Raw genomic sequence first — 22,100 nt, forward strand, 5'->3', positions numbered from 1 at the left:
AAACCATAACTTGAAAAGATATATGCTTCCCAATGTTCATTGGAAAACCTTTTGCCTAAGGTGATTTTCCATGGCTCTGTAACGGTTCCTTATGTGATTGTGTGATATTTTTTTAATCATTCCTTTATTGAGGTAATTTAGATTATATCTCGTGTTTTCCCCTCTGAATAATACTATGATGAATACTTTTTTTCAAGAGTTATTTAAAAAGATCTTAATTGAATAAACAATAAGGCTCCACTGTATATATAACACAGAGAACTGTGTGTGTGTATAAAACTGAGTCACTTTGCTGTATAGCAGAAACTAGCACAACATTGTAAATCGACTATACTTCAATAAAATGAACTTTTTAAAAAAGATCTTTAGAGTTGTAAAGCTTTAGAAAATACTGCCATTGTTCCTCTAGAAAGTTTGTTCCTGCCAAGAGCTTACAGCTGAGATTTTCAAAGGAAAAAATGAGGTTGGTCATGGAAGCAAAAATCCAGAGGTCAAAATTTTGCTGGGAGACTGCTTGTAGTTTTCGTTGTTTGAAACAGATGATTTCTTTGAGAAGAACTCATGGATAAAGAAAAAAAGGTGATCTCTTGGACAAGTGAGATTTTTTTCAGGGATGAATGAAGAATTGCAGATACACAGATGGCCCATGTAGATGAGGATGGTAGTGAGACCATTAATTCAAAGCTGGATTCAGATTATATGTGAATTTAGTGCTGCCTCTGTGCCAGAGTGAACTCATTCTCATGTTGACACTATATTCAAGGCCAGTCCCCAAAACTGGGCTTGCACTCCATCTGAGAGCACGGCCTTTGCACTTCCTAAGATGTCTTATGTTGACTAACTGATGAATTGTGTTCAGAGTGTGTATTTGAAGCATTTTAGTGAGGTGTGAAAGTATTTTAACTCAGTGCTAAATATTGTCAGTCAAGCTGTTGAAATCCCTAACGGTTTCCTTCTTTGAATATTTTCTGAAAACATGTGTTCTCATTTCTCCTGGAAGCTGGAATCACATGGGTTTGTTTCTCCCAATCCTGCTCCAATGAGTTTACAGTGTAATTGATGACACGAGGAATAACCTAGCAGCTGATGGTATTTTAGAGAACAACTTCTTTTTTCCAGTCTCCAATTTTTAAGTGACCCAGAAGATAGATTTTTTAAATGTATTTTAAACTTTTAGGGGACCCTACTCCAATTAGAGCTATTTTTTGTAGAGACATAGAGCAAAGGGACATAGAGAAAAGGTAGAGCAAAGAGGCAAGTTCATTTTCCCTGAACAAGTCTTGCTAGCAAATTTGAAAATACGAACCACAATAACATTCAGAAATTAAAATGAGAACTTTAAATCAATTTGCTATAGCAAAATATATTCATTGTATTTTCCCCCAAAATGACACAATATATCATTTTTTGTGGGGCTTCCTTGTGGCTCAGAGGGTAAAGAATCTGCCTGTTATGCATGAGAATCAGTTTTGATGCCTGGCTTGGGAAGATCCTTGGAGAAGGGAATGACTACTCACTCCAGTATTCTTGCCTGGAGAATGCCATGGACAGAGGAGCCTGGTGGGCTACAGTCCATGGGTCGCAAAGAGTGTGTCTATATTCTTTTAGGTATGACAATAGAATGCTAAACTTCTTGGAAAGCAAGTTATAAGTTTATATTTTACCAGATAATATTGAGAATTTAATTTCTAAACTCTTATTTTCTTTTCTTCTTTGATATATTTTAAGGTGGCAAAAATTGTTTTTTTTTTTCCACTACCAACAAAAATAATGCTGTTCCATCCTCTGTGGAACAGTTGTCTGCTTCCATTTCCGTGTTCTTCCAAAGTCAACATATTTCCCCATGTGTGAAGATGGCAGATCCCGTTCAACTGGTAGAAGAAAAAAAAGTATCTTTCAACATTCATTGTTGCTCTGCCTAATTTTCTGTTCACCCTGGGTGGAGGGAAAATCTCAGTAGTCAGAATTGCCAGAAGGACCTATGTCCACTTGGTTTATATGTAAGACTCAAATGAAAGGTGCAAGAAACGGACAACCAAACTAAATCAAAACCACAGCAAAAATCACGGAAGACATCAAAGTAAGCAGTTTTTAGAAAACAAGCTGACAAATTGAATTTGTCTTGCCCTATTTCCTTTCATGAATACCACTATCCCCTTTGGTCATTCAGGGTCATTATAGCTTTTCTTCAGTGTGTTAGGGATTTTAGAATCCAAAACTCTCAAAATTCAGTGAGGATCCTAAATGGTACTGATTGTGTTTGCTTGGGCTGCTCTGCCAAAATACTGCAGATTGAGTGGTTTAAAAACCGAAGTTTACTCTCTCACAGCTCTCAAGACTAGATGTCCAAGGTGGAGATATAGGATTGGATAGTTTTTCATCCCTCTTGGCATGTAGGCGTTCACCTTCTTGCTGTGTCCCCATGTGGTCTTCCATCTGTGGATACACATCCCCTGTGTCTCTTTAAATGAAGAGAACTTATAAGGACACTAACCACATTGGATTAGGCTCCTACCCTAAAAGCCTCATAAGTGAAGTTGCTCAGTTGTGTCAGACTCTTTGCGACCCCATGGACTATAGCCTATCAGGCTCCTCCATCCATGGGATTTTCCAGGCATGAGTGCTGGAGAGGATTGCCATTTCCTTCTCCAGGGGATCTTCCCGACCCAGGAATCAAACCCGGGTCTCCCACATTGCAGGCAGATGCTTTACTGTCTGAGCCATTCATTACCTCTTGAAAGACCATGTCTGCAAATATGAAGACATCCTGAGGTATTCAGATTTGGCACTTCAACAGGACTTCAGGAGGACACAATCCATCCTACACCAGTTGTAAAGAGCTAACAACAATTACATATCACCATCAATTAATATTTTCTGAGCGCCTGCTATGCTCAAATCATCTGAACGGTAAAGTATGTGGGAAAGCAGAGTGAAAATAGAGCTGAAAAGTCCAACTTATTCCTTTTCTCCTTTCTCTCCTCCATTTGGCTATATAGGATAGATGTGGAATTATTATCTCAACTCTCCTGTAAAGTGAAACTGTTAGCTGCTAAGTCGTGTCTGACCCTTTGTGACCCCATGAACTATAGTCAGACAGACTCCTCCATCCATGGTATTTTCCAGGCAAGAATACTGGAGTGGGTTGCCATTCCCTTCTCCAGGTAATCTTCCTGACCCATGGACTGAACCCAGGTTACCTGCATTGCAGGCTGACTCCTTACCATCTGAGACACCCAGGGATTCCCAGGTGGCACTAGAGGTAAAGAACCTGCCTTGCCAACACAGGAAACTTAAGTGACATGGGTTCAGTCCCTGGGCCAGGAAGATCCCCTGGAGTAGGAAATGTCATCCCACTCCAGTATTCTTGCCTGGAGAATCCCATGGACAGGGGAGCCTGGTGGGCTACTGTCCATAGGGTTGCAAAAAGTCAGACACTATTAAAGCGACCTAGCACAGCACAGCTCTTCTCTAAAACATCCAGGCCGAATTCAAAGCCACACCACACACCACAAGCCCTTATTAAAGAGTGTATCCTCAAAGAATCTTCTCTCAAGCAATCACCCAAAGACCAGCTAAAAAAAAGGAGTATTAGGGAATGAGAGGGCTGGAGGAAAGCCATGACATCCACTCATTCCTTAATTTCAGTCTTTTCCATCAAGCCAGTCATTTTAGGGCTCATCCTTGATGGTAATACCTTGATTTGTCAACATTAGTTCCTTAGCTTTTTACACAGGACCTTCAAGAAATTGCTCCATGTGAAATTTAATGTATTGCCTTTTTGGTAGGTGTGCTATTGAGTGCATTTTCCTGTAGATTCATTTGTGTTCTCCCATAAAGAATCTCATATGGAAAATTAATTCAAAACTCAATGTTCAAAAATACTTATATCTCACTTGAAGATTGGAATTCTTTTTGTAAGATATGTAGAACTGATGGTATCTTTCTTTTTGGTACTTTTACTGCCAAAATAGAATTTGTTTTCCTTTAAAAAAAAACAACTTTATCGGAATAGAGTTTTGATTTACAATGTTGTGTTAATTTCAGATGTACAGCAAAGTAAAGAAGATATATATATTATATCTCCACTTTTTTGGATTCTTTTTCTATATAGGTCATTGCAAAATATTGAGTAGAATTTAAGATAATTTATTTCTATCATTTCATTTTCTGTCCTAAGAAGATAATTCTAATCTATATTTTATTATAAATTAATTGATCATGTTCTTTTTGAAAACCATCTGAAATCAGAGAAATGAAGAGAGATAAATAATATTACTTCTTCTCCAAAGATACTTAAAATTATCTTTAGAATACAGAATTTTATTACAGATACTTGTTTGTTATCACAAAACTTCTAAAGGAGTAGGAGCTATCTATAGCTAATTGAAGAAAGCTTCACGGAAGAAGTGACATTTTTAGTAAAATATGAGGCATAGAAATATTAAATTAAAAACTTTAAGATCATTGTAAGTCCTTTTGAATCTTCTGAATTAAATCTGGGGAGTCTAGTAACTCCCCCAAAAGATAGTTGAATAGTTCTTTATAATCTAATTTTTCAACTAAACCAAATGATAATCCTGTTTCTAACGGCTATTTTTCTTTTATCCATCAAAAAGACATTCTCAGACTAGTGCATGGGCTCCTCACTTATTTGGTATGCAGGCAGGATAAGGGTATTTTAGGATGTAATCAGCAAGGGTCTCTCATGAAATCATAGTCCAGCACCTACTGGACAGGGCTTTTGGAGACCTTGTCTGCCAAGTCACTTGATGTCACTTTTGTCCTGCTTTCTTAGTTTTAGTAGGCACAAGCCCACCCTTATTTAAAGGAAGGGGAGTGTTGGAGACTTTTCAGACCCTCTTTTGAAATCACCACATGTATTATGCTTTTCTTATTTGATAACTAGTGTTCAGATATTTTTACAAAATATTGGTATTACATGTATAATTTAAGGTAAACAGTAGTTATTGTTCATAAGAAATCTGTTAGAATCCTGATGGATTTTCTGTCATTGTTTCTTGCTGGAGACATTATTTATCTTTCTTATATGTACAACAAGCATAAATAAATACTAGGTAATTTTCTTGACTAAATAAAAAGGAGGATTAATTGCAGATGAAATGAGTCATGGGAGGCTTGACTATATCAAAACCAGCATTCACTGTACATTTTTAGTATCTCTGGAATTGGAGTAAATCTTATAATTAATGGTGTATTTTAGTTGAACTGGGCTTCCCTGATAGCTCAGCTGGTAAAGAATCCATCTGCAATGCAGGAGACCCTGGTTTGATTCCTGGGTCGGAAAGATCCGCTAGAGAAGGGATAGGCTACCCACTCCAGTATTCTTGGGATTCCCTTGTGGCTCAGCTGGTAAAGAATCTGCCTGTGATGTGGGAGACCTGGGTTTGATTCCTGGGTTGAGAATATCCCCTAGAAAAGGGAAAGGCTACCCACTCCATTTCTGGCCTGGAGCATTCCATGGACTGTATAGTCCATGGGGTCACAAAGAGTCAGACATGACTGAATGACTTTCACTCACTCACTTCACTCACTTAGTTGAACTGGTAGTAGATTTCCAGTTTTTGTGGTACATAAAACAATGACATGACTTATTATACATAGCGATTGAAATAGTTGTTATTCACAATTCCAGAATCGTTAGAGATACTTTGGATATGATAATATCCTCTATTTTGTAATATATTCCATATAACCAAAAACGAGGCCTGGGTCTTAGGTCTTACTTTAATCGCTCCTAGAAACCTGCTAACCCTTGGAAGTATTTACTTCCCCCTCAGTAATATACTCATTTCTTTAATTTGATTCTAGACTTCAAAGAGCAGCCAACAGTGCATTAGCTGTCAACTGAAAGGGCCCTTAATTGACTTGTTCCTATTGACTGAGATCCTAGAAGTCACCTCCATTAATGGTGCATCCTGATAGGAGACAAGGAGGAGGTCTGCCAGCACCGGAGTTGTGTCTAGATGTAGTGTATCACATTTTATTCCAATCACTTAGCTTTTCCTCCTGATTGCAACAAAGTGACTCTTGAAGAGGAAGCCCTGCATCATGTTAGCTGATGAAATATGTGCTTGGCTGGGAGCAATACAGCAACACATTTCTTGATAATGCTCCTGTCTCAAATCTTAGGTAAAATAATTAATCTTTGGGGTAATTAATAATATTGGAATTACCTTTAAGAGTGTTTATACTGCAATATATTTTAAATAGGATAGTTCACTAAATACTATGTGTGTGTATAGACATATATATCTACAAACATAAATGTAGAATTATGGGTGTGCTCAATTCTCTCAGCCATGTCTGATTCTTTGTGATCGCCTGGACTATAGTCCACCAGGCTCCTCTGTCTATGGAATTTTCCAGGCAAGAATGCTGGAGCGGGTTGCCATTTTTTACTCCAGGGGATCTTCCTGCATCTCTTGCATTGGTAGGTAAATTCTTTACCAATGAGCACTCTGGGAAATCAAAAAAATGTATAATATAATATATATGTGTAATATACATATATTCAATTGTTACTTAAAGAATTGCTTAATGTCTAGTATTTGGTGGATAAATAATGATTACTAATTATTATCCCTGCCCTTAGGTAGATTACTGTCAACTTCTTGCAATATCATTGGTTGCTTTCCACCTTTTATGCTGAGGAGACATAGCAACTGGTACATTGTAAGTCCTAAGTAAACACTGCTGCTGCTGCTGCTGCTGTAAGTCGCTTCAGTCATGTCCGACTCTGTGCGACCCCATAGATGGCAGCCCACCAGGCTCCCCCGTCCCTGGGAGTCTCCAGGCAAGAACACTGGAGTGGGTTGCCTTTTCCTTCTCCAATGCATGAAAGTGAAAAGTGAAAGTGAAGTCGCTCAGTCGTGTCTTACTCTTAGCGACCCCATGGACTGCAGCCTACCAGGCTCCTCCGTCCATGGGATTTTCCAGGCAAGAGTACTGGAGTGGGGTGCCACTAGCTAATTTTTTTTCACTTCTTATTTAGAAATGTATGGACAAAATGGTTAATCGATGTTTTCAACTGGTCATTTTATCTAATGTTTAAAATACAAAGCATTCTTAAATGGCACATTCCTACTCACAAACCAAAATTACCACTTTCATATATTTTCCTATTGTAGAATATCTTTCAGAATAATTAAATGACCTTTGTGGGCACTCATGAAACAGAAAAAAAAAAATCTTGAAGGCAGGAAACTCATAGCCTTGCTTTATTTTTTGTTATGTACCCTGCAGAAAACCATAAACAGGAGAGTGGTTAATAAATATTATTCAGATTTGGGGATGTGAAATAGGAGATACAAGCATGAAATCCTGTTTTTATTGCTATCATTATGCTGATGATCCTCTGGCCACTTCTCTCTGGTCTGTGTAATTGCCAAGTTCTTCATATTTTATTCATTACAAGAGCTGCTCTGTGCCCACTCTTCTTATGCTGATGCCTTGCACTGTTTCCAACCCTTCCTAATGGGTGTGATCTGTGAGCTCCATCAACTTTCTGTCTGTGTCTTGTTTAGGCCTCTAATGAATATGAGACTTACAACCATCAGTTATGTACAGAAATAAATGAATAGGGGTTTGTTGTTGGTTCATTAGCACTGTGCAAAGCAAGCTCACTTTGTCTCCTTCATGTTCTCTTTGATGAATTTGCTGACTTATTATAATTTGAAAAACTTGCTCATGTAGACATTTACATAAAAGGTTCAGGTTAGGTCTTTCATTTTCTTTAATCTTCTTATCTTTGTTTATTTCTAACTTTCTGCAGTTTACATGGAATTTGTTTTAGTTGATTAAACAATAGAAAATGATAAAGTGCCTTACATCATCAGCATTCTCTCCCTCTGTTACAAGTTTTTCTCACAAGAAGTCCCACAAAATATGTCATCCTCAGGAAGAGTTTATAATATAGTTGAAACATTCATGCTATAAACCTCAGTGGGTTAGTTGTTGCCTTGTTAAACAGTAACAAAGATTTAGAGGTGGTTTATCAACATCACTGATCGCAATGGCATTTTGATCAGCAACACAACATTTACTTCTTTCTCACTTTATTTAACACACAATTATTGATTTATTGAGTGCCTTATTTCATAAAATATCAGGAGCTATTGGGGAATATGAATATGTGAATACTTCTATGTGCATATTTTACATATATACACATAGGATAACAAGTAATAAATACTCTTCATGCTTTGTAAGAAATATTGGAACATACTGATAGAACTGTTGTGTCCACCAAACAACCCAGAAAAGAATGGAGGTCTGGGAAATCTAAACTTTTTAGACATTCATGTATAAGTAATAGATGAAATATCTATGAAGAAAGACAAAGAAAAATGTTTCATATCTCCAAGCGTCAGGCCCATCAAAGAGTTGTGAGTGGGAAGGATTCTGGTGAAAACAGTTAAGGGGATGGATGAGTGGAAAGATCAATGAGTAGACATATAAAAGAATACAATAGATAGAGGACTAGTTTCATCATCTTCTCATCAAAGCAGATGCAAAGTGAGCATGGGAGACATTTGACATAGGAAGTGGAAAGGGCCATTTTTTTTTTTTTCTTTGTGAGACAGAGTAGAAGAAAATTAAGAGAATTTGAACTGACCCTCCCTCATCTTTCCAAAGTATGAAACAGAACTTGCTAAATAAAAGGAACTGAATGGGATGGAGATGAGGGCTAGAGAAGGATGGATAACTGTGGGAGATACTTCTCTGAGGGGCTAGAGAAACTGGAGATGATTCTCTGAGGAAGCTTCTAGGGGATTCAAGAGATGATTAGCAGCATCACATGCACACTAACCATTTTTCTATTAGACAAAGACAAAATATAAGGATTAGTTCATAAAAATTTCCGTGACCTTTTTCTCAGTTACAAGTTAAGCTTAATTTCTGTTATATATTTTATTCATTTTCTCCTATCATGATATCTTTTGTTAGCTGGAACAAATACAACCTACTGTGTGTGTTTTTGTAATGGAAATAAATCTGAGGCTAAGCTTACTAGTACTAACAATCTGTATGTCATTAAATACAATTTTTTTTCAAAAATAAAAGGATTATTGTAGCAGTTTGAATATGAACCTTCTAACTAGTGATTCTAAAATTTTAGTGTGGAGTAGTTTAGCATCACTTTATGAGTATGATAGAAACAGAGAACTGGGGACTTCACTCCCTAAGTGTCTGGGAAAAGCTGCAGTGAACCTATAATCTTAGAAGCACACCAGATTATTTTGATTAAAGTCAGACAGCAACTACATTTTGAGAAACTAGGATTTCTAGAGAGAAATCTCAGTAGGTTCCTGGTTATAAGATTGGCCTGTCACTTCCTTAGGTAGTTATTAAGCAAAATTATAGGAGTTTGGGTAAATCAGTCTTGGAAACAATGTTAATCATTAGAACGCCTGTGTTTGCAGGCACTTTTGTTTGATTGTTAGATAAATAATAAATAGGAAAACAATGCAGTTTGAAATAGTCCTAAGATAGTGGGAATACATATGCAATAATACCCTGTAGTTTTACCAATAATTATTTGATGCATACTCATAATCTCAATTTAAGAACAATTTCTGTGAAGATTTATGATGTGTTTTTATTTCAGTCTATCATAGGATTAGGTTTTATAACATACAATAAAAACAGGATTGGAGTTTGACCCACAAGATCTAAATTCATCTTCCTATCTGTGTGATCTTGAAAAATGTACTAATCCTTTATTAGCTTCAATTTTTCTGTAAAATAAAAACGAAAAACTTCACAGAGCTGTTAGGAGAGCTAAATGACAAACAGTGTGAACCTGCTTCTGAAGGCTAATGATATGGAAAACCAACTTTATTTTGCTGGTTGGAAAACAGAAATGGCAAGTGTTTTCAATATAGGGATGAATTTGGAGTTTTCTCCACAACTGTCCTCTTCACTAAACATGAGCCTTTTTTTCTCCTGACTTTTCACATGTTGCTTAAAATTCTACTTCAAATTTATTTTATTCTAACTTGTATTAAAAGTGATTTTTAACTTTTTTCCTCATCTACTACATTATGAGGATCCTAATGGCAGGGTTTATATTTGTTCTGTATTTTTATACTCTAACCAGACAAGTGTTTTGTCCAGACACTTTATGTCATTTGGTTAAATACACAAATGAATTGGTACATGGACACTTTTATGTTCTGTGGTCTCTTTCTATGGCACATTTATAGGCATGATAGGTGTCATGCTCTGGGTCTATCACTAAAATGACACAAAATGCTTGATGTCTTCAATGATGGCATAAAATGCCAAAGATGCATATATTTCTATAAAGACTAAGTGCAGCATAATTATATGTGTTTCTGAAAAAAAAAAATTATAGGATTTGTGTGAAATCCTTCTATACTGATGTTTCTTTTCTTTTTTATTAATAGCATTTAGTTATTTTTTGATTCACCAAATATTTAATTCTTTGCACAAATCAGGAACATTCTACATGCTGAAGATATAGTAGTGGACAAGATTTAAAAGCTCTTGCCACAATTCTAATGACATATGAGGACCCTGTTAAACAAATGAACAACAAACAAACAAAAGTATGATTTCAGGCGGTCATAAGTACACCTGAAAAAATAGTGGAGTGACTTTTCAGTAATGTAAATAAGGTCAACTGGGAAAGGGTGAGATTTAATTTCAGGATCAAATTTCAGAACATGACAGAATATGATCAGCCACTGTAAAAACCCATGAGAAGCTGGATTTGGGTAGAGACAGCAAACCTGAAAGATTTTAATCAGAGAGACAAATTATCTGATGCAGACTGTTGAAGACCCTGTTTCATGCTATAAGAATACCTTTTATGACATGGAACAAGAGCATATTGTAATCACCTACAAGAGAACACTGTGGCTTTGGGAAAGGTCTGCCACTGACTCCTTTGTGACCTTGGACAAGTAATACAACATCTGTCTAATAGCTCTGTTTCCTCATCTGCAAAATTAGATAATGTTGATTGAAGTAGGATATAGGAAGTGAATATAACTTCCTGGAATAGTTAAATGCTCAATTGGTGCTGGATTTCTTAAAAATGAGGACTATTAATAAAAAATAGACACATGAGCCTTCAATTCAGTTCAGTTCAGTCATGTCTGACTCTTTGTGACGCCATGGACTGCAGCATGCCAGGCTTCCCTATCTATCACCAACTCCCAGAGCTTACTCAAACTCATGTCCATTAAGTCAGTTATGCCGTCTAACCATTACATCCTCTGCCCTTCTTCTCCTGTCTTCAATCTTTCCCAGCATCAGGGTCTTTTCCAATGAGTGGCTCTTGGCATCAGGTAGCCAAAGTATTGGAGTTTCAGCTTCAGCATCAGTCCTTCCAATGAATATTCAGGACTGATTTCCTTTAGGATTGACTGGTTCGATCTCTTTGCAGTCCAAGGGACTCTCAAGCTTCTTCTCCATCACCACAGTTCAAAAGCATCAATTCTTTGGCACTCAGCTTTCTTTATAGTGCAACTCTTACATCCATATATGACTACTGGAAAATCTATAGCTTTGACTAGACAGACCTTTGTTGGCAAAGTAATGTCTCTGTTTTTTAATATGTTATCTAGGTTGGTCATAGCTTTTCTTCCAAGGAGCAAGCATCTTTTAGTTTCATGGCTGCAATCATCATTTGCACTGATTTTGGAGCCCAAGAAAATAAAGCTTCTCATTGTTTTCATTTTTTCCCCATCTATTTGACATGAAGTGATGGGTCCAGATGCCATGATCTTAATTTACTGAATGTTGAGTTTTAAGCCAACATCTTCACTCTCCTCTTTCACTTTCATCAAGAGGCTCTTTAGTTCTTCTTTACTTTCTGCCATGAGGGTGATGTCATCTGCATATCTGAGGTTACTGATATTTCTCCTGGCAATCTTGATACCAACTTGTGCTTCCTCCAGCCTGGCATTTCACATGATGTACTCTGCATATAAGTTAAATAAGCAGGGTGACAATATACAGCCTTGATGTACTACTTTCCCAATTTGGAACCAGTCTTGTTCCATGTCCAGTTCTAACTGTTGCTTCTTGACATGCATACAGATTTCTCAGGAGGCAAGTAAGGTGGTCTGGTGTTCCCATGTCTTTAAGAATGTTCCACAGTTTGTTGTGATCCACAGAATCAAAGGCTTTAGCATAGTCAATAAAGCAGAAATAGATGTTTTTCTGGAACTCTCTTGCTTTTTTGATGATCCAACAGATGTTGGCAATTTGATCTCTGGTTCCTCTGCCTTTTCTAAATCCAGCTTGAACATCCAGAAGTTCACGGTTCATGTACTGTTGAAGCCTGACTTGGAGAACTTTGAGCATTACTTTGCTAGCATGTGAGATGTGTGCAATTGTACAGTATTTTGAACATTATTTGGCATTGCCTTTCTTTGGGATTGGAATGAAAACTGACCTTTTCCAGTCCTGTGGCCACTGCTGAGTTTTCCAGATTTGCTGGCATATTGAGTTCAGCACTTTCACAGCATTATCGTTTAGGATTTGAAATGGCTCAACTGGAATTCCATCACCTCGACTAGCTTTTTTTGTAGTGATGCTTCCTAAAGCCCAGTTTCGCATTCCAGGATGTCTGGCTCTAGGTGAGTGATCACACCATTATTGTTATCTTGTATAGTTCTTCTGTGTATTCTTGCCCCCTCTTCTTAATATCTTCTGCTTCTGTTAGGTGCATACCATTTCTGTCCTTTATTGTGCCCATATAATCCAGGGATCAAACCCAGGTTTCCCTCACTGAAGGCAGATTCTTTAACAGCTGAGCCACAAGGGAAGCTTCATGAGTCTCAATAGACAGATTTTTTTTTTCTTGCAATTCTTTCTTTCTGAGCATGTGCAGACATTATCTTATTTTCTAAATTTGTTTCCTATTCATTAATTATTTAGTATGTTGATCAATATTGGTTAACTCATACTAAGCTTCTCCCCAAGTCTTTGGGTCTTAACACAATGACGGTTTCTTTCTTCTCACATTAGTTTGATGTGTTTACAGAAATCCCCCACCATTCTTGTCACCCCACTTCTAGAAACTACTGCTTTCAAGTTTGTCCTATCAGAGAAATTGTGTAACAAACTAAAGGTCACATTGCCATGATACAGTATTCATTTAGTACTATCAGTTCTTATTAATTTATAACAATTGCCATTTTCACTAGCTGACATTTTTCCCTGAAAGACTCACATTATCTTCATATGTTTTTAGGACATTAAAAAGTCAGAAGGTCTGTGAGTTTTGGGGAAGATAGTTGTTCAGGACATGAGGGTTTCAGGGACTCAGAGCCTTGAGTCCAGATTTGCCTTCAGTGACTATGTGACTTTGAACAAGTTGTTTAACCTTGCTAGGATTCTTCATTACAACTCTTCCAATAAAATATACTATCAAAATGCCAAGAGTCATTATATTCTTCCACAAAATTAAAACAATGCAGATAGAATCATTTAAATGAATCATTTTGTCTACCTCTTTGCCTCAACATGAAGGATCCCTATGGCACATTCTAGAGTGGTTTGTTCAGTTTAGGTTGAAATGACCTCGGCAAAGTGACTTTTATCATTTGTTTTGAGAGGCGGTATCATTAATCTTTTCTGCACATCCCTCCTTTTGGGGCTCACTTCAATTAAATAGGCAGGGAGAAGAGAATGTTGAACAACATTATAAAAATGTTAATTTCTAATGTCACTGACTAGCTCTTAATCACACTATTAGACATATGTTCTGGCTTAATGATCCTGACCAGCAAGCAGTAAGACCAAGATTGACTTTGATGAATGCCTAACATTATTTTGTGATATGGATGAGGTTGTTTTTCTTTCTGTCTAAATGTTTTCTTATAGATTACATTCTTTTTAGAAAGAAAGATAATGTGAAAGACTTTGGTTTTCAGAATCTTTTTTACTAAATCAGCATTTTGATGTTTTGATCATAAAATGAAACATTTGGGTGTGATCACTGTAACTATTTGTCCTTACAACTTTGGTGGCTCCTTCCTCTTATTTTTAAGCTCAAAAATGCTTTAAATATCATCAGTGAAATAACATATCTTTAGTTTGTACAGAAATCTCATTATTTCAAACAGTTGCTTCCTAATGATGCTGTAGGGAAAATTGGATTCCTTTCCTTGTGTCCGTTGTTCATATCTTTTTCTTTGGTGGTACCATTTGCTGAAGTCCCCACAACACCAAGCCTCCAGTCAAATTTTACCATTTCCATTTTCATGAACTTAAACAATTTCTGTGAAACATTTTTCAGGAATCTTGGACAGAATTTATGGTTTCTTCTTGTGGACTTTCCTACCATTTTATTAATTGCTATATTTTGACTCTAAACTCATTTTGACTTGCATTTCTTTTAATTGTGTATATAACATTCTTCCCTAAATGTTATGCACCCCCTTGGGACAGTGAAAGTCTATTGAACTTTATATAATTAGGATATATCCCCTTGACGTTTACAGCATAGATTTAAGAAATAATTGAATGGAATGATTATATATAATATAATGTAGTGCACACTAATAATTTATATCATTTTATTTAATCATATTGTTTTATAAATCATGTCTATTTACATATGTGTGTATATACAGTGGCTTCCCTGGTGACTCAGTCGGTAAACAATCTGCCTGAAGCGCAGGAGACCACCTCCATCCCAAATACATATATACATATATAAAGCTTAATTCTTACATCACCTATGGGTGGAGGCTGTGGCAGGTGACAGCCAGTGATCAGCCATGGGAATAGTTTCTCCAAAGTTCTATGAAGAACTTCAAAGTAACGCATGAGTGAGAGCATTGAAACAAGAGCTGAGACTGATGACCGTTGGGGGGAACTGCTCTCTAAATTGCAGAAAGATCCAAGCAACATGTTTGAAGGGGGCAAAGGTGGCCTGAGAGTCAGGGTTATGCTACCAATAATTGGAACTGAGTTGGGACGGACTAGGAGTAACTAATTCCCAGATTAGGTTCAAGTAAGGAACATGTGAGAGTAAAGAAAGGTACTTCCTGAGCAGCTGCTAAAATGTCTGCTCTGACTGCTTCCATTTATGCTTCAGAAGATAGAAAATTAATTGGGCCGTAACAGAACTGATGTTTCTCTATATTTTCCTCATCCTCTGGTGTGCCTCTTTATTCATGTTGCCAACCAAATTGCAATTGAAAGGAGGACCATTGTTGATTATTGTGTTTACTTCTGCATCATCCAACAGAATTTTTGAATGTCGTTGATATTTGATTTGTATTTGATCAGCGATTGTCACAATAATGCTATGCTGCCTGTTGCCAAACTCAGTGGCATGCAATGCTCAGGACTGATGCTCACAGGTCTGAGTGTCACACACGACAGGTGTTCCATGTGCCACATCCCGAGGTCCCCCTGGAGAGGCTGTGATCATCTCAAATATGTTCTCCCGCCATGTCAGAGACACCCCGCTCCCAGGAGCAGTGGAAACATGCATGCTTCTTAAGGTCTAGACTCAAAGCTGATATAACCTCATTGTTTTAAAAAAAATATTTCTAATTGGAAGATAATTGCTTTACAATATTGTGTTGATTTCTGTCATACATAAGCATGAATCCATCATAGGTATACATATGTCCCCTCCATCTTGAACCTCCCTCCCACCTCTCACCCCATCCCACCCTTGTTCCAGGGACCAAAGCAAGTAGCAAGATGAAGACATCAATGAGGCAGGGATATTTAACACTTGCAAGAGCCCCATGATACCACATGCTGTGAATCCAACCTCTTCAATGCCCAAAATGTGGAGAAGGGGTGCCAATTCTCTTCCTGACTACATCATTAATTAGGGCCTTGAATGAAGGCAAATCAGTCACCTTTTTAATCCTCAGTTTCTCCATTTGTTGTATTTCAACTTGTACTCTACAGGGGAATAAGCACAAACATGGGACATCTAAGAAGATAATTGGTGGTAGTTTAGCTGCTAAATTGTGTCTGACTCTTGTGACCCCATGGACTGTAGCCTGCCAGGCTCCTCTGCCCATGGGATTCTCCAGGCAAGAATACTGTAGTGGGCTGCCATTTCCTTCTCAGGGGAAATCTTCCCAACCCAGGGAATGAACCCAGGTCTCCTGCATTGCAGGCAGATTCTTTACCGACTGAGCTACAAGGGAAGGCCAAAATTAAACCGTAATTTTAAGTTCCTGATTTCAAATTTGTGTGTGTTTTGTCTTTATTTCCTATGTTTCCCATCCTTAAATTTTTGCTCATTGGTATTCAATCAGTCAAAACAATTTGCAAATTTTATAATGATTTCCATATATGAGGAGGGGACCCCAAGTTTCACTGGTACAGGCACTGATAGATTCCAAGCAAAACAAAATCTTGGGATGCTAATGGCGCCTCTAGGGGAATAAGGTACCAAATAAGAGCTAGTGAAACTACTAAAAGGCAACATTTGCACCAGCTTGCATGCACAAGATGGTTGTTCAGAACTAAGACTGCTGATAATAACACTATTAATATGATTGCAACCTTAGTTTAGCTTACAAATAAAAATAATCCATGATGACATTGAACTTCACTATGATCAAGATTCTACACAATGGAGGAAAGGTTTGGACAGTGCCAAGAGAGAGAAGTGGAGAGATTTCTTCCCATTTTTTGTACTTAAAGCCAACTTGGGAAAACTTATTCAAACACACAAGGTTTTTTTGGTTTGTTTTTACTTTTGGCTCCTCTGGGTCATCACTGCTGTACACAGGAGTACCGGCAAGCAGAAGCTACCCTTCATTTTTGTCCATGGGTTTCTCATTATGGGTGTTTCTCTTATTGGGGAGCACAGGCTCTAGGCACACGGGCTTCAGAAGTTGCAGCACGCAGGCTCAGTAGTTGTGGCCCATGGGCTTAGTAGCCCTGCAGAATGTGAAATCTTCCTGGACTAGGGATCAAACTCATGTCCCCTGCATTGGCAGGATGATTCTTATCCACTATACCACCAGGAAAGTCTAAACACACAATGTTTTACCCCTACGTTACCTGGACTCACACACTGGAATGATCCACTTAAGCTTACCCCAGGCCTGAAAATGCTTTTTGCTCTAAATAAACCCACTTGAATACGGCTTATCTGAGCTAGTGGTCAGAAAGAAAGCAGTTCATTAGAACTACTGTCCAGTGATTTACAGCTGATTGGAACAAAGTAAAATGGATTTAGAATTATTCTTTAAAAAGAAGACAGTGGTTAACAGACATCTCTAACTGGAATTCTAATTTAAAAGGTAATAAAGGTAATTGAAACATTTTATTTTTTTTTTTCTTGTGTACATAATTTTATTCAGAGCAGTTCTATGAGGTTAGAAATGCAAGAATTATTTTGTTTGTTTTTAATTGAACAATAATTGCTTTACAATATTGTGTTGGTTTCTGCCATATATCCACATGAGTATACCTATGGGAATTGAAACATTTTAGAGTGAAGAGTAGTATTTTTCAGGTGAGGACAGTCCTTCAGTCTGTCCCCAACTCAGCATCCCTAAGATGCTTTTGGTTTTCATAGTACCCATTTTATCTTTTTCTCATTACTTGCAGTTTCTTGGAAGCTCTAGATTGTCATTCTCTTCCTATTTGCCTCAGTGATTTCCATAAGGATATTTGCAGTTAATCCAATTCAGAGAAAGTTGTTTCTATTTGTATACATGAATAATTTATAAATTATATATCTGTACATCAGGAGTTGTATATGAAATCAAATCTTGACAAGGCAATATTCTAAGCTAATATCATTCTCAGATAAATGTTATTATTCTGTTTAAAATGATAAATCATGAAAATAGCTTTCAATAATCATTTCTTTCATTTTCAAAAGATAAATACACATTAAGTGTCTATTGTATGCCAAACAGAAACAGATCAGCTATTCCCAAAAAGAACCTAAGCCTAACCTCTTTCAACCTAAGGTATTAACACCTACATCTCTGCCTATATATATCTGTTGTTTTGGATGTATTATCATCTTCTGGATAATATTTTTATCTGCTTAAAATTTTCAATTATAGAGGATAACTTCAACATATATTACTAAACTTTGCAAAGGAAAAAAAATGACAGGGACAAGACTCAAAAAAAAGTTTTCTATTAATTACATGAACCACAAATTAGAGGTTACATACTAGCTTTGTATGGGTTAGATATGACATACAAAGGGATTTCACTGACCCATGCAGTATTGACTTTCATAATATTTTTGTCCAAATCTTTGTACTTGAAATATTATGACTTTTTAAAAAATTCAAAAGATATGATAACCTTGGGGCTAGTCTTTGTCATGTCAGAAATCAGTGGGGGGTAAAACAGAGCCATCCTGTCCTCTGAGCCGACATTCCCTCCCCAACTTTCATGTGTACCCCTCCCCACTGAGAACTAAGTTCAGGCTAATTTTGGCCCTCATGCTATTGTTTATCCTTTTGTAACTTAAAAAAAATTAATTTTTTTATATATTCAATTTTGTTGGTCTAAAATCTAGCCCAGTGTACTCAATTGTGATATGCCTGCCAGATTTGATTAGCCTCTGAGCTTGTGACTCTGAGTCTGAACATTGTGAAAACTCAGTATTCTTCTCTAGAGATACTTTTCACAAAAGTGTATATATATATGTGTGTACGGATATCTCTCTCTATATATATGTGTGTGTGTGTGTGTGTGTGTGTGTGTGTGTATAGAGAGAGACAGGGAGAGAGAGAGAGCGAGTGAGACCAAGAAAGAGGAAGGTGAAAAAGAGATAGGAAAAAAGAAAAAAAAAAGGAAGAAAGAAAGGGGAAGAAAAAACAGAAGGGAAGAGAGGAAAGAAGGAAGAGAGGGAGGGAGGGAAGTATGTGTGTGTGTATATATATACACACACACTATATATGTATATCCTTTGCTCTCTTCCTTCCTTGCTTGCTTTTCTTCTGTTCTTCCTTCCCCCTTTTCTTTCCTTTTTTTTTCTTTTTTCCTATCTCTTTGTCTCTTTCCTTGCATCTCTCTCTATATGTGTGTGTGTGTGTATGTATGTATGTATACACATAGATATCTATACACAAATACTCATATAAATACTTTCATGAAATGTATTTATACGCATGTACATTCAATGTATATATATTCTTCAAGACATTTTCATCTCAGTTTCTGTGACACCATCTGTGCTATGTCAAGCTTGCTCCATTCTGACTTGTGAAGCATCTTGTTTTTCAGATGGAACTCCATTGACCTGGTGGATTGGGCGGTCCAATGAAAGGCAACCCTACTGGGGAGGCGCCCCTCCTGGAGTTCAGCAATGCGACTGTGGCCTGGATGAGAGCTGCCTGGACATTCGACACTTTTGCAATTGTGACGCTGACAAGGATGAATGGTAATGGGGATGCTGATCTCTCTGCACTTGTGGAGGAAGCCCACTAAGAGATGCATAAAATATCCCATAAAATAAAGGGACATGAACGAGAAATTCCATATGAACTAGGGCTTCTTAATGATGGTGATCGTTTTTAACTCTGGAAATTGCCAGTCCTAGTACTTTTAGGGCTATTACTAAAGTTTGTAACATAAAGCATGTGGCAACACCATCATCTTATATTCTCAACATTCCATTTTCAATGTGAGAACGAAATGTAATATTTAGCTTTGCAATTTAGCTGGCATTTCTATAATGTGTAGAATATAGGCTTTGGGAAAAAATATGGGAGATAGGGATGTGTAATTATACAGACTGTTTCTTTATCGTTGCATTGCCTCACTGATGAATGACCCAGCCACCAGCCAACCCTATTATTGCCAGTAAAAACAGAGAATTTACGCTTATTGAACATCAATTTAACCTTCATAACAATCCATTAATTCTTTTGTATTTTTTATCAAAGTACAGTTGGTTTAAAATGTAGTGGTAGTTTCAGTACAGTACACACAGGCGTACATACACACACGTACATCTTTTTCAGATTCTATTTCCTTATAGATTATTACAAGTTATTGACTATAGTTCCCTGTAATATACAGTAGATCCTTTTTATGATTAAAAAATTTATATTGGAGTGCACTTGATCTACAATGTTGTGTTGGTTTCAAGTGTATAGCAAAGTGATATAGTTATACACATTTTGTTTTTGAACTTTGCTCAATTGTGTCTGACTCTTTGTGACCCCATGGACTATGTAGTCCATGGAATTCTCCAGGCCAGAATACTAGAGGTGGTAGCTGTTCCCTTCTCCAGGGGACCTTCTCAACCCAGGGATCGATTGAACCCTGGTCTCCCGCATTGCTGGTGGATTCTTTACCAGCTGAGCCACCAGGGAAAAGCCCCAGATATACATAAACATATAGCTATTATTTTTCAGGTTCTTTTTCATTCAGGTTATTACAGGATACTGAGTAGAGTTCCCTGACCTATACAGTAGTTATTTATTGGTTACCCATTTTATATATAATAGTGTGTATCCATTGATCCCAAACTCCTAATTTATCCTTTCCCCCCTTTCCTCTTCAGTAACCATAAATTTTACAAAGAAAGCAAACCTATTAATTTTTTATGATCCTCTCACTTTGGCATCTTACAGTTGAAGAATGTAGATTACAGAGAAATTAAATTATTTTCTCACTCATCTATTAAAAGGGAGATCCAGAATTTGAACTCCCCAATACCAGGTTACTTTTGTAGATAAATTTAGTTTTTAATTCTCATGGCCATGACATCTACTTTTCCTTTGCCCTCCTGGTCAATTGCTTGTTTTTTCACTGTAGTGATGATGCAAATATGCACAGAACATTTCCAAAGACAGTTTGGTTTTGAAAAATTTAAGAACTTCTTTGGTTTTGGTTTTGGTTTTATAAATTGTGCTTGCTTCATCAAGTACTGCTCAAGTATAGTTAAGAATTCCTGTGTCAAACTGCTCCCAACCTAGTGGAAATGACTTTTAAATGTTTTTCTTTCACTGTTTTAGTTGATAACACCAAGGACTGTTTCAGATAAAATTTTAGGTCTGCTTTAAACCTTAGTTCAGTGAGGAAAAGATCAAACATATGGCTCCATCAGGCTCCACTAAATGGTCCATGGCTTCGGAATGTTTTAGGCTGCTTGGGTCCTGAGTCATGTCACCTAGGTCCCTTCTCCTAACATGGCAAATCAGATAAAGTTAACTATATGTCTCCATTCTTTGGGGTCTCCACTCTACCTGCAGAGCCTTCTATCTCATCTTATAGATCTGCAAATAAAAAATAACTCTCCTTCTTTTTGAATATTGAGTCTCTTTTAACATTACTTCCCCAAAGTCTTATCCTTCGTACCGTATAAGTTGATGGTAGCTAGCTGAATAGATGAATGTAATAGACCTTTGAGGAGAAGTGATCCCAAAATGGCAACTACAAGCTTGAGAGACATGTGAAAAAGTGACATGATTGTGTGGCCAGGGAAACATAATCAAAATCCTCTGCAACCAGCGGTTTGATTCACTCATTATATTTTGATTCTTTAACTTTCTTTTGCTGTGTGCTGACATTAGAAATGTATGAATTTATAGACTTACGTGCAAACACCTTTGTTTTATTCTGTATCATCAGAGAAGATAGTAAGGGGGGTTAGAATGTAAAGTCTTTGAGAAAGGAAAGTGTTTCTCCTGAGTGCCTTCAATTTTCTTTTCTTTTTTTTTTTTTTTTGGTTGAATGCTTAATCTTCGCTCACTTTTTCCTTTGGTGAAGCCCTTCCCATACCGAATGCTGCCTTAGTGCCATCCCTTGCTAGGGAACAAATGACCAGAGCTGGACTTAATTTACTAAACACTGAGGGAGAGAATCACATCACATCACTTAAAAGTGGAAAATTAGACTATCAAGTATTGAAGTGCCTCTACCCTCCCTTCTCCAGGACTTTCCATCAATCATTTCATCTACTCTCATTCCAGAATCTCCTTCCTTTGACCTTCTCACTTGTGCACTAGCCTTTGAAGCCCTCCTCTTGACTTAACTTCATCATCAAGGCTCAGGAAAACTTTTCCTCAACTCTGGTGCCATCATACCTCCACCAACTTAAGTTATGGCATATTTCATAACCTTTTACTGTCCCT

The 22,100-nt window shown here is 37.1% G+C and overlaps 1 protein-coding gene across 1 annotated transcript in view; it reads left to right on the forward strand.

Annotated features, from left to right (window-relative positions):
- Positions 1-22,100, forward strand: part of CNTNAP5 (contactin associated protein like 5) — a 1,040,194-nt gene that overhangs the window by 809,835 nt on the left and 208,259 nt on the right. The window contains exon 14 of the mRNA XM_027562987.1: positions 19,243-19,399. Coding sequence (XP_027418788.1) covers positions 19,243-19,399 — 157 coding nt within the window. The remainder of the gene's footprint in view (positions 1-19,242; positions 19,400-22,100) is intronic.

The sequence above is a fragment of the Bos indicus x Bos taurus genome, chromosome 2 (genome assembly GCF_003369695.1).
Source record: "Bos indicus x Bos taurus breed Angus x Brahman F1 hybrid chromosome 2, Bos_hybrid_MaternalHap_v2.0, whole genome shotgun sequence".
Classification (NCBI taxonomy): Eukaryota; Metazoa; Chordata; class Mammalia; order Artiodactyla; family Bovidae; genus Bos; species Bos indicus x Bos taurus.